Genomic DNA, 14,223 nt, shown 5'->3' with positions numbered 1-14,223 from the left:
CGTTAATTGTTAAAATATTGTCCAAATTAAGAATATAAAATTTTATGTATAGTCCCTTTCGTGGCAACGCCTCTTAAGGGGCGTTTCGTCGTAATTTCACACATAGGTAGTTTTAGATAGGTTATTTTAGGTTAGGTTATTGCCCCGGGGGATTTAGTCAATTGGCCCCGCAGGGTTAGAGCCCTCCGCCGGGACAAGAATTAGGAGAAAATCTACCATGAAAATACAACGAAACGCCCCTTAAGAGGCAATGCCACGACAGGGACAATAAACAAAACTTTAGTTAAAAGTTACCTTTTGCCATACTGGACAGAATGTGGATAATGTGAGATTTAAATGGAAACTTTGGCTTCGGACTTTCAACTAATTCGTCACTCTAAATTTAAGTACAATACAGTTGTGAAGAAGTTTTCTATATTTAGGGTTTGTGCGTTGCTACATCATTGACTGTCTTAGTTGCATGTTAAGGTAGTAAAAGGGTTGTACATCCGCAATGATGACAAACAGAATTACCCCTTTGTCAGATTTAAATTATTTGTTAAGAGTTTTGGACACTCTTAGTTCAGAACCAACCAACCATATTTTAATGAATAATTTGAGCCAACGAATAAATTAGGGTAGTGCGGGGTTAATGCGGTAGGGGGGTCTAATTCCGGTCACTCGACCAACTTTTTTAAAACCGTTTTTTAACGGTGTTCTAAACGTTTGCGAGAGATCTTCAGAAAAGCAAAGTTATAGTTTATTGCCTATACTTTCATTTCTTACTTCAGCAAATTTTTGTCAGATTACTCCTTCTATGATTTTTTTGCCCTCAAAAAGTTGCAAAAAATTTGCAAAAAAAAAATTTCAAAATAGGCCATGTTCAATCTAAAATTGTAAAAAAATGGTAAGTCCTATCGACCTCCGGGTTTTTGTAAAATGAAAGACTGTATTTATAACTGTATAATACCCTAATGTTTTATTTAGGTGATCTGGAAGCATAAACAACCTAAATGCATGACCTAAGCTTTAATCATTGCCTTGCCTGTTGTGTGATGTACATTACTAGTCATTTTACTGCTTGTATTATGTCACGTTTTGTTGCCTAAGCTTTTCAATTTGTAAAGACATTAAAAATTTTTCAGACACATTTTTATAGTAATGGGAAGAGTATATCACCCAAAGGAACGCCTTAAATATTTTCCTGAAGATGTATCAGCTGCATTGGCTCATGTAAGAAGGGGTATGTCTATTAGAAAGACTGCTAGAAGATTTAAAATTCCATATGAAACCCTTGCATCTTTTTCGTATAAGAGGGTGTTCGCGATTTTTGCGCGGTTTGGATTTTTTATGTCAAATCGGCTAGGATTAAGCAAGAAAGATGTTTAAGGTGTCTATAGAAAGCTCTTTGCATGTCCTAACAAAAGCTCCCCAGGATATGGGTTCTATCTCCAAGATTTAGAGTACATATTCAAGATTTTGCATTTTCAAAATTCCTGTTGCATAAAATGTGTTGAAATATTAGAGTTAGACCCCATATCATTTCGAGTTAATTGTCAGGCATGTAATTTTGCATCTTTAGACACCTCAACCACCCTTGTAGGTCAATCCTAGCCAATTTGAGACAAGAAAAAATGTATCAAAAACTGCTGTCAAAACTGGCAGGATTTTTAAAATTAAAAATTTTTTGGGAAAAAATCACTTTTTTCAAGAAATTCCAAGACCTGCGAATCAGAAATTGCCTCTAATTTATGTATAAAGCTTAAAAAAACCTAATCATATAATAAAAAGTATGATTTTTTTTTAAAAGTTTGCATGAAAAAAATCGATGTTTTTTTTTGCGGTTTTACCGACTTTTTTAAAATGGGCAAAATGTGGTCAAAAAATTGTCTGATCTGCATGCGACTAGTACCGTTAGAAAGCTAATGACCTCAGCTTTCTACTCATAGTTTAAAATGTTAAAAAAAATATTTTAAGGGGGTGTTCCACCCCCCCAAAGTCAACTGACCGAAATAGCCCCACTGGTGGGGTTATTCCGGTATAGGCCAACCGCCGCCCTTAAAACCGATTTTTGACCGACTTCTAGTTGCGAGATCTTAATGGGACCAAGACAGGCTTCTTCGTTATTGCCATATCTTTCATTTGCACTCTTAAAAACCGGAAAAAGTTTTTGGGAAGTATGATTTTTTTTAAGTTGAAGCAAAAAATTGACCGGAATAACCCCGCACTACCCTATAAAGATGGTTATAAAGCTTTAGGTAGCAGTGTTATTCACAGATATCCGGCTGATTTCTAATGATATTCGGTATCCGGCAAAACCCGAATATCCGGCAAATTTCCGGATATTCGGACGGATAACCGGCATTACAAATGAGCCGGATATCCAGAATCCGAATAGTTTTAATATCCGGCCAGATATTGAAAATGGCCGGATATCCGGCCCAACCAGATATCCGGCCCAACCCTAGTAATTACCTCATTTTTAAGGAAACCAATAAGAAGTTTCAGCTCTGCAGCAGATATGGAATGTTGGCCGAGTACTTCAGTTAATCTGAGTAAATACTCAGCACTTGTCTTCTGCAGGCGTTCATGGTAGTTCAGGGTTGATACTATGTCCTAAATTAGGTCGTTAACAAGATTAGTCTTAATAAAGTTATGCCTTTTTCCTTTAGTTTACAAACAAACAAAAAATACAAAAACAAGGATGACAACATCCATAAAAGCGAAGCGCTGAAACGGTAGGACAAACAGACATTAACACTTGTATAGTGTCAGAACTGAATAATCAGAATATAAATGTATAAGAGTCGATGCAAAATTGTAAGTAAATTTGTTGAAAAACTGCTTGATGCAGAATAATGTTTATGGACAAACTTACATTATGATTTGTAGGACTTAATTACCTATAGAGTTGCTTCGCTTATAATATTGTACTTTATTGTCTCAGGAATCAGTATAGGTACTAAAAATCAGATCTATCGGATAATTAGATCACATAAATATTTGTTGTTAAAAAAGCAAAAAATCAAAATGTTTAAAATGGACGTACGGACATTTTTGGTGATGATTATAGAGTTGCTACGCTTTTTAAATCGTACCTAACTACTACAGGAATCACCATGCAAAGTTTCAAATCGAAAGGACGATTCTAACATGTCTAAATTAACGAAAAAAGCTATCCGTTACGAACGGACCGACCCTAATTATAGAAAAGCTTCGCTTTTAAAAAGATAGACTTAAGAAAGACAGATAAAAAATAATTGAATTTTTTTTGTAATAGGGCTACTATAATCTGATTAATCTGAATTACAAAAGAACTGAAAACAAGGATGACAACATCCATAAAAGCGAAGCTCTGAAACGGTAGGACAAACGGACATTAACACTTGTATAATGTCAGAACTGAATAATCAGAATGCGAATGTATAAGAGTCAAAGCAAAATTGTAAGTAAATTTGTTGAAAAACTGCTTGATATAGGATAATGATTATGGACATACTTACTTTTTTAGGACTTGATTATAGAGTCGCTTTGCTTATAATATTGTACTTTGTTGTCCCAGGAATCAGTATACCAAAAATCAGACCAATCGGATAATTAGGTCACATACAAATTTGTTGTTAAAAATGTAAAAAAATCAACTTGTTTAAAATGGACGTACGGACAATCTGGTAATTATTATAGAGTTGCTACGCTTTCTAACTCGTTTCTAACTATTACAGGAATCACCATGCAAAATTTGAAATCGATAGGACAATTCTAACATGCCTAAATTAACGAAAAAAGCTATTTAAAAAAGTAAAAAAATCAACATGTTTAAAATGGACGTACGGACATTTTGGTAATGATTATAGAGTTGCTACGCTTTTTAAATCGTACCTAACTACTAAAGGAAGCACCATGCAAAATTTGAAATCGATAGGACAATTCTAACATGTCTAAATTAACGAAAAAAGCTATCCGTGACGGACGTACGGACGGACGGACGGACCGACCCTAATTATAGAAAAGCTTCGCTTTTAAAAAGGAATGTCTGTCATCGTGAAATTAAAATGTGCAAGGTACCTTTATTAGTTGATGTTGACAGCAAAGCATCTTGTTTTGTAATCTACTTGTACACAAATTGTGTACACACTCGGTTAACCAAACCTAAAATTAAATTAAAGTGGACTATCTACGAGAGCACATGATTCTAAGTACCTTCCAGCATTGATCCTAAGTATTTTCTTTCAAAATATAATAGGTCACCATATATCATTATTGTATTTACGAGAAAATTTATGTTTTTTTAGGTATTTTAATTGATTTTGAAAACTGTTATGAAGCTCATTCTTTTAATAAAATGAATATTTGATAATACATATTCGAATACTCGTGTTATATAGATTGTAAATTAATCCATATTAGATTAATTTAAACATACATATGAGATATGGTAAATGTGCTTTTGATTTTTAAAAAAAAATTTATTATTTGACAACATGGACAATTAAAGACACCCCGAACTCAACAAAACGTTTGACAGAATTTCGACTTAAAATGCTGGACATTTTTTTACTTTTCTTCAACTTGAAATGGTGAAAGATAAATTTTCTCATCAATATATTAATTATTCATAGTGACCTATTATATTTTGAAAGAAAATACTCAGGGTCAATGCTGGAAGGTACTTAGAATCACGTGCTCTTGTTCGTGGATAGTCCCCTTTAAAACATTTTTACAAATATTTTGGAAGATTTGTTTGTACAATGTACATGTAACAGAAGAACCTAAGATTGTTAGGTTCAAGAAAATTTTTACAAATCTATACCATTATTAGAATGAAAATATTATTTTAAATTAAATAAGGCATTTTAACCTGCTGTTCGTAGTTTTCATATTCAGTAACAGTGAGCCAGTGCAGAAGTTTTTTAATTGGCTGAATGTTGTGGATTTTCTTTCCTGGAACCGTCGGGTCTTCACCGTGGGTTGAAACAGCTGAAAATTGAACAAAAATTAATGTCAAGGATCATGAAAAGTAGATGAAGTAAAATATAACTTGGAACCTAATTACATATGTCGATTGTAGAAAATTGTTAAGGGGCGTCGTAGCTCAGTGGTAACGAACTGAGTTACGGTGATGAGAGTTCGAGATCTAGTCCCCATGTGGCAACTCGAATTTCTCAGTTGAATACATTCACGCAACTTCCCCTGGTTGTGTAAGAAAGGGATTATTGAGTAAGTTTGGATACTTAATAGTCAAGTACATAATATCAGTACTGCCCTTATCCCAAGCTCCTCTGCGGAGAGCGTCATTCAACTTGTTTAAAATGGACGTACGGACAATCTGGTAATTATTATAGAGTTGCTACGCTTTCTAACTCGTTTCTAACTATTACAGGAATCACCATGCAAAATTTGAAATCGATAGGACAATTCTAACATGCCTAAATTAACGAAAAAAGCTATTTAAAAAAGTAAAAAAATCAAAATTGAACAAAAATTAATGTCAAGGATCATGAAAAGTAGATGAAGTAAAATATAACTTGGAACCTAATTACATATGTCGATTGTAGAAAATTGTTAAGGGGCGTCGTAGCTCAGTGGTAACGAACTGAGTTACGGTGATGAGAGTTCGAGATCTAGTCCCCATGTGGCAACTCGAATTTCTCAGTTGAATACATTCACGCAACTTCCCCTGGTTGTGTAAGAAAGGGATTATTGAGTAAGTTTGGATACTTAATAGTCAAGTACATAATATCAGTACTGCCCTTATCCCAAGCTCCTCTGCGGAGAGCGTCATTCATTACGGTGACTTAATTTGGGACACCTGCCATACTCGACGAGGGTGAGGTAATAATGAATAGCTCTCATGAGATAGCGGGTCAAGTCATAATGTGCTTGAGCGTGGAGCTTGATAGCCCTAGTGGCTATACAAAAGTGTCTCAGCCTACTCCATGACTACTTAGGTCCAAACCCTAAGAGACTATGGCTAATCAATCAATCAATCAATTGTAGAAAACAAAATTCGGATCATGGAAAGAAAACGAAGTAGCGGGTTTTGTCGTATTTTCACAGATGCCTTTCTCCTATTTCTTGCCCCTGCGGGAGTCTCTAACCCTGCAGGCAGGGCAATCATTAACATTTACCTTAAATAAAAGATTAGAAGGAAACTTCTAGATGTTACCTAGAATTGAATGTAGAGTATTATAATCCGGGGGTCCCATACTGTTAACAAGCTCAAATAATCTCACGTACAGTCCTTCTTTTTCCATCAGATTTTGGGCGTAATCACAATCTTGTAGCACCAAACTAAAAGTGTAAAAATATTAGGTGTACAGTTCTTTTGTAAACAGTTTTGGCGCGAAATCTAAATATTGCGTATCCTAACTAAAGTAACAAAAAGTTACCAAGTGTACAGTAATTTTAAAATATCTTTTAGGCGTAATAACAATCTCGTGAAACAAAAATTTAATGTGAAAAGTAACCTAAAGTGTGTTTTTTCGGTATCATTGATCATCTTGTCAAACACAAATAAAATTCAGGGAATGAGGGGACATTCAACTGGTTACAACACTTGTCCCCAAAGTTTTATAATGACGTTTTCGTTTTCGTTGGCTTAACAACTTTGTGGATTTTAATTGAATTTTGATTGGTTGGGTCATTATGTTGAGTGTCCAAAAGTTTCAACCACTTATTTTAATCAATAGAAGAGTATTATCATTTGAGAAGTACATAATTTTTTGGGAAATGTTATCCCTTTCAAAAAATTTCAAATATTAAACTACCCTTTTCTGTTTTACCTGATTCTAGTGATGACAACTGGTAGAAGTGTTCGTTTTTGTTCCATGGCCAGATGACATTGGCCTATAACATCCATCAGATTTGTTATCAGACCCCTCCTAACATTTCATTTCCAATCATTTAGGTATCTAAATCTCTAATGAATAATGTCCTTGGAAGAATTTTTTAAAGTTTCTAATCTTAAAATAAAGTAACCACTGAACCGATAAAGTCCTTTTTTACAGGGTAGCTTTTCATAGGCCCTAGGAAGATCTATAACTATTTTGGGGAAGGGTAAAATTAATCGCCCCTAGAAAAAAATTACCCTCAAGTGCCCCTAGAGGCATCTAGAGGTATAAACAATAACCATGCTTCCTGCTACTCTGTCTTGGGAATAAAATTAATAAAAAGAATGTTATTTAGTTCAAATCTTGTTACAGAAAAAGGCAACATATCTTTTTGGAAAGGTTAGTTGTTGTCTGTTATGCCTGAGCTGGATTTTTAAATCATTTCAATGGTGTGCCAATCGGGGTGCGCCAAATTTTAGCTAATCACAGCGCGGCATTTCGTAAAATGCTGTGCTCTCATTGGTGGAAAGTTGGCTCACCCCGATTTGGAGCACCATTGAAATGATTTAAAGATCCAGCTCAATATTTAAGTATGCATTGATTGAGCTTTCAGAACTCAGTCGAAAGCTTGAATATGGTGGCTTTCATACCCCTCCATTGCTCAATTCAAGGTAATATAAGTTATTTTTAAAAAGTAAAATGAAAATCATTAAAATTTAATAAAATTAAATGATTCCTAGCGAAAATCTGCTGCAGTTCTCTGGAATTTTTAACCTAGAAAAGTTACCATTTATTATGAAAAATCGTTGTGTAATTTAAGCTATTCGACATTAGCTTCAAAATCACTTTTTGTGGATATCCGATGGAATAAATAATCTGTCTGTCTGTCTGTCTGTCCGTCCGTCCGTCCCTTAAGATACTTGGTCCTTTTACGTATTTCGCCGAAATTTTTTTTAATCACCTCTTGGAGCAAAGCCCCTATAGGCTAGGGGGCGAAGCCGCTAGTTGTTTATAAACGCTGTTCTAAATATGAAACCTGTAAAGTCCTTGTCAACAAGGATATGCCCTCGACTAGCGTAGCGAGGCTCACTTCTTTCTTTGCAGTCAAGGACAGCAGTATTTGCTGGTATTGGTCCACTAGTACAGAGATGTCCAGTTGTCTTTCTTCCATTGGGGTCTCGTGGAGTATTCTAGAAAAATTCAGGGAAAAAATCATCATTGTTGGAAAATTGATAATCCTATTTTTTAGGTTTTTTTTCTATAGATTAGGATTTCAACAACTACTGAGCCGATCGACTTCTCCATTTTAGAAAAACTTCACATATGTAAGTGTTTTAGGCTATTTCATTTTTAGATTTTAAGTCTTGGGGATGGTTTTGAGATATCTTTCTAGCCCTTTCTTCCCCTAGAAGTTAGGGGCGCTGTCTCTAGTAATATACAATTTCAGACAGTTAACTTTATTAAAAAGTATTTAAACAAATTATGTTATAGTCTTATGATATATGCAAATAGATCTTTTTTTGCATGTCTAATTTTAATTTTACACACACTTAAACCAAGTCTAGTAGACTGAATGCCATAATGGTTTGGTAAATAACCCTTTAGTTTTAACCCTTAACAGTCGGGTCCTTTTTTACTTAAAAATTTCAAACGACTGTAATTTTCTTATTTTTGAAGCTAGAAGAACAATTTTTTGCAGAAAATGTTTATCTTTATGTATATTTTATATTAGAAATATGAAAATATAAATTTCAGCGGCCGCAGCTATACTTGGCAACTGCCAGCCGCCACCGTCGGGTTTGGCGGGAAAACGGCGGCGGATCTTAATAAAATTCTAATACGTTATGTAGACATGTAAGAAAAGCTTAAGTTTAAAATTTGAAGTCTCTAAGTCAAAAATTGCGGTCACAGCAGCCTTTTAAAGATTTCTGGAGACCTGGAGGATCAGGACCTGCAGGATCATATCTGGAACCTGAAATTGACTTGAAAACATGTATTTCATATAGGGATGTACTATTAGAGGATATTTTAGTATTTTGGTAAGAAAAATGCTTTGTTTAAGTCAAAAAAAATATTTTTGCTCTTTACCTGGATAACCCTGACAGGTTTGCTGGCAGCCTGTGCCCTCCAGGATGGAGATATTCAAAAAATTCCAACTCTCAGTTATGTGTTATACCCATACCCATAAAAAGTCACGCAGTTTGGGCTTTTTATCTTTCACACACAGAAAATGAGATAGAAAAAACCAACCGTAAAGGGTTCATGAAGAAATTTTTTTATAGACCTACAACTGAAATAAATTATAGAGCAGCAAAATCCTAATAGTTAGGTATTTATTGCAACTCATTAAAGACAGCTTTCCGCGGATATTAAAAGGAAAAATTATAAGATTAAAACCAGTTTTGTAAGCCCCCAATTGGTATTAATAATATGATTTTTAGTTTCATATTTGTGGAAATTTTTTTGTTTCAGTTTCAAACCCATACTGGAAAAAGATGACTAACCTTATTGACAAAGATGAGCAGTAGATGGCGTTTATGTGAATATCCTGGGATGTGTTGGATTCTTTTACAGTCTTACAATTACAATGTTTATACAATGCAGTCAATTTTAATCTATAATACAAAGTAGCTTGAAGTCTGTCTGTCTGTCTGTCCGTTCGTCCGTCCGTCTGTCTGAAGCTTAAGATCTTGGTAACCACTGAACCGATCGGATTATTCTCTTCAGGGTATATACCTATTGGTCCTGTGGTGGTTTTAAGCTATTTTCTTGAGAAGTGGGACAAAAAACAGAAAATTCCCCCTATTTTTTTTTTTTTTTTAATAGAAAGTAGTGGGGTTACCTTAGAGGGGGTACTTAATTTTTTTGTGATAGAAAGTAGTGGGGGCACCTTAGTGGGGATAGTTAATTTTTTTAAAATTATCTCGTGGGGCATAGGCTAGGGGCGAAGCTGCTAGTATTTCAAAATAGCACAAATACATACCTATAAGATGTAAAAACGGATACGTAAATGAAGCAAAAAGTTAGATTTCTTTGTAAGGCTTCCTTAATTTATTACTTCTTCAAAAAATTTTTAGGTATATCTTAGGTGCCGAAGTCCAATTTTGAAACTATTTTCGTTAGCTCCAATAAGAGACACTTTAGCCTTACCCCTTTTAAAACAATTGTGCTAGCGACTTCGCCCCTAAAAGCAACTAGGGGCACTTGAGGAGGGGGGAGTTTAATCCCAAAACAATTTTTTTAATTTGAGATTATTTTTTAAAAAGTAAAAAAATAGGGAGGATTTTTTTATAGGGGCGATTTCTCTTGGGAGGGTGGCGGTACCCTCCCCCAAAATATCAATAAACCTTCCCGGGACCTATGAGAAGCTACCCTGTTGAGTAGAACCCGATCGGTTCAGCGGTGAGCGAGATCCTATGGTACAAACAGACAGACAAACATATAGACATCCTGTTACTTTATTATAAGGATTTCTAGTTGTATTGTATTTACACCTTGAGAAGCATTTTAGTGGTTGCAGGAGAGATGGCTTTGCTGGCGTTGTGGCGGGCACCTGACATGACCGCTCCAAATACGGTCAACATCTCATGACCGACCTACAAAAAGAAATACTTGTTGTCCAGTTTCTGTAAAAAAACAAAACAAGGATGACAACATCCATAAAAGTGAAGCTCTGAAAGGATATGACAGACGAACAATAACTCTTGTAGAGTGTCAGAACTGAATATACAAAATATGAATATATAAGATTTGATAAAATTATACGTAAATTTGTTGCAAAACTTCTTAAATACAGAATTTTGTTTAAGGACATACTGACTTTTTTAGGACTTGATTATAGAGATACTTCGCTCAAAGTCTTGTACCTTATTGTGATAGGAATCAGTACCCCTCTTAGATAAATCTTTAAATTTCCTCTAAAATGTAAAACGTCACCTCTGGAAAGCAGTCAACCAAGGCAGTCTCAAATGATTCATACAGGAAAGGAATGATTACGGAATGCAGGGCTAATGGACATTCAATTTTCTAAAAAAAAAATTAAATTTATTCAACCTCATCTGTCAAATATTAGGAAACTTGATTTCTTAAAAAATCTATAATACAAAGTAGAACGATGTCTGTTTGTTTGTGTGTTTGTTTGTAGCGAAGGTTCTGCTAACCGCTGAACCGATCGGGTTCTCCTTTACAGGGTAGCTTCTCATAGTTCCCGGGAAGGTTTATAACTTTTTTCTTGGGGGGTGGCACACCCCCAACCCCCCCAAAAAGGAAAAATACCCCCCCCCCAAAAAAAAAAAAAATTTCTTTTTAAAACTAAAAATAAAATAGTGGGGTCGACTAACCACCCCCCCCCCCAAAAAAAAAAAAATAATAATAATAATTCCCCCCCAAAAAAATTTCTTTTTCTTATTCTTTTTTATTTTAAATCTAAAATACGAAAATTGGTTTGATCAAACCTCTTGGGGCAAAGCCCATAGAGGCTAGGGGCGAAATCGCTAATGATATATAAACGGAAGAATTTAATCTGTTCACAAGTTACTGAGATCTTTACGCACAAACAAAGAAGCAACTACGGCTACGCCCCTAGAGGCCTCAAGTTTAGTATAAATAAGAAAGCAAAAATCAAATTTTAGCGAAGCGAAGAGGGTGGTTGTAACCTTTTCCAAAAATAGTTATAACCTTCTCAGGACTTACAATGTCAAGGAGAATCACATCAGTTGACCATTTAGCGAGATCATTCGGTACAAATAGACAGACAGATAGACATCCTGTTACTTTTATATAAGGAAAAATTAGGGTTGGGCCGGATATCCGGAAAATTTCAATATCCGGCCGGATGCCGTAAAATTGAAACTATCCGGATATGTAATTTACGGCTGATTTTTATTGCCAGATATCCGGTTATTCGGCCAGATATCGAACGTTGGCTAGATATCCGGCCCAACCCTAGTAAAAATAAAAATAATAAGTTGGATTCTGACCTGTCTCTCGTCATGATTCTGTTTTCCACACAGGTAAGCTCTCCACCGAAAATAAGGATCATACATGGTTTCTAATTTCAACCAAGTTCATATTTTTTAAAGCAAAGCTTTTCTATAATTAGGGTCGGTCCGTCCGTCAGTCCGTCACGGTTAGCTCTTATCGCTAATTTAGGCATGTTAAAATTGTCCTATCGATTTCAAACTTTGCATGGTGATTCCTGTAGTAGTTAGGTACTATTTAGAAAGCGAAGCAACTCTATGGACATTACCAAAATGTCCGTATGACCATTTTAAACATGTAGATTTTTTTTCTTTTTTGACATCAAATTTTTGTATGTTAGAATTATCCGATTCATCTGATTTTTGGAATACTGATTCCTATTACAACAAGGTACAATTTCTACAATTAAGTCCTAAAAATGTAAGTATGTCTTTAAATAGGTAGTATTATGATATAATGCAGTTTTGTAACATATTTACTTACAATTTCGTTTATACTTATGCAATAATAATCTGCTTATTCAGTTTTGACACTCTACAAGTGTTAATGTTCGTTCATTATAAACCCCGAACCACTTCATTATGCAATCTACATTTTCCTGGATATTTTGTCTACGGTAGTCCATAAGTGTACAGCTTAACAGTACATTGTTTCTATTTGTTAAAGGAACACGTATGATAAAAGAAAAAGATTCTTTTTAAAGTAAAATGCTTATATTTCAATCAAAATCTATATTTTTTAATTTTTTACCGATCCACGTCATTATGCAAATCAAAAGAAAATCAATGAGAAAACGTTTGTTTTGCACTTTTCTCCACTTTTAAAAAATGATTCTGATATAATACCAATTTTTTAAGGGATTTATGCATTAATTATAATGAAAAACAGTTTCAGGTAGATTTTAATGATTTTTCTAAATAAGAAATAATTGAAAAAAAAGAAATTCTATCCTTATCACTTTAGAGGACAACTGCTGACCCCCAGTCTTATGGATGAAGCTAAATACATGTTAAAGATAAAAATTACCCTGAAAAGTATACAAAAATGTTTTTTGATGTGTTAAAAAATCCATTTTAAAATCTTGATCATGAGGATGATAGCCTTTAAGATGCTCTTACTGGTGGTGAAGGTGAGCTAAATGTTATCTAAGTACATGACCATTACAACAACTTGTCTATTAACCTATGTACCATTTTTTGTAGTCATAGCAGCCTCCAGTAGAGCCTCTCGACATGAAATATAACCATTATCTAAAAACTACATTATTTACTTTATGAATTTTAGTAATTAAAATTGCAATTTTTTTCTTTTTTAATATTGCTTGGCTGGAGGCTTCTATGACTACAAAAATTGGACCATAGTTTAATATATAAGTTTTCTTCAAGGGCATGCACTTTGATAACATTTAGCTCACCATCACCACCAGTAAGAGCATCTTAAAGGCCATCATCCTCAAAATCAAGATTTTAAAATGGATTTTTTTAACACATCAAAAAACATTTTTGTATACTTTTCAGGCAAATTTTTATTTTTTACATGTATTTAGCTTCATCCATAAGACTGGGGGTCGGCAGCTGTCCTCTAAAGTGATAGGGATAGAATTTCTTTTTTTCAATTATTTCTTATTTAGAAAAATCAATAAAATCTACCTTAAACTGTTTTTCATTATAATTACCTAATGCATAAATCCCTTAAAAAATTGTTATTTTATCAGAATTAATTTTTAAAAGTGGAGAAAAGGGCAAAACAAACGTTTTCTCATTGATTTTCTTTTGATTTGCATAATGAAGTAGATCGGTAAAAAATAAAAAAAATATAGATTTTGATTGAAATATAAGCATTTTACTTTAAACAGAATCTTTTTCTTTTATCATACTTGTTGCTTTAACAAATAGAAACAATGTACTGTAAAGCTGTACACGTATGGTCTACCGTAGACAAAATATCCAGGAAAATGTAGATTGCATAATGAAGTGGTTCGGGGTTTACTTTAATGCGACCTATACACTTGCATCAAAGATATGCTACAGCTTTTTAAACAAAACATTGTACATTTTCAGAATTACTTGAGGGAAGAAGAGAGGGGGAGGGGCAGTTTACCCTTCACTTTTAATTTTAGTTTTAAGTACCTAGAAAAGTAAAATAAAATTGAGAAGGGAGGTACCGCTTCCACAAAATATTTATTGTATTGTATTGTATTGTATTGAATAATTCTCAGGATTCTCGTGTGAGAATATCGAGGAGAATGTCTTTTAGTCTGCTTCAATCCATTTTCACTATTCTCACAATAATTAGTCTAGCTGATGAAGCCGGTCATAATTAGATTTAAAAACAGCAACAGTTCCAGAATTTTTAACATCAGTTGGTAAACTGTTCCATGTTGGAACAACTCTCATACTAAAAAAGTATTTTCTAATGTCACCATTACATCTTT

General features: G+C 34.1%; 1 protein-coding gene across 3 annotated transcripts in view; it reads right to left on the bottom strand.

Annotated features, from left to right (window-relative positions):
• Nucleotides 1-14,223, bottom strand: part of LOC145325928 (neurobeachin-like protein 1) — a 103,548-nt gene that overhangs the window by 75,130 nt on the left and 14,195 nt on the right. For all 3 annotated transcript variants that reach the window (XR_013881680.1, XM_080168949.1, XM_080168948.1), the window contains exons 9-20: nt 11,789-11,862; nt 10,746-10,835; nt 10,304-10,405; nt 9,314-9,384; nt 7,846-7,999; nt 7,549-7,583; nt 6,762-6,863; nt 6,146-6,270; nt 4,838-4,956; nt 4,045-4,128; nt 2,455-2,595; nt 295-376 (exon numbers count right to left, since the gene is read on the bottom strand). Coding sequence is in view for 2 of the 3 variants with exons in the window: in XM_080168949.1 (XP_080025075.1) it covers nt 295-376; nt 2,455-2,595; nt 4,045-4,128; nt 4,838-4,956; nt 6,146-6,270; nt 6,762-6,863; nt 7,549-7,583; nt 7,846-7,999; nt 9,314-9,384; nt 10,304-10,405; nt 10,746-10,835; nt 11,789-11,862 (1,179 nt within the window). In the remaining variant the exon portion in view is untranslated. The remainder of the gene's footprint in view (nt 1-294; nt 377-2,454; nt 2,596-4,044; nt 4,129-4,837; nt 4,957-6,145; nt 6,271-6,761; nt 6,864-7,548; nt 7,584-7,845; nt 8,000-9,313; nt 9,385-10,303; nt 10,406-10,745; nt 10,836-11,788; nt 11,863-14,223) is intronic.

This window comes from Acartia tonsa, chromosome 8 (genome assembly GCF_053477335.1).
Source record: "Acartia tonsa isolate MP-2025a chromosome 8, ASM5347733v1, whole genome shotgun sequence".
Lineage (NCBI taxonomy): Eukaryota > Metazoa > Arthropoda > Copepoda > Calanoida > Acartiidae > Acartia > Acartia tonsa.
Note: the sequence above shows the minus strand (reverse complement) of the source record. Positions and strands in the feature narration are given on the sequence as shown.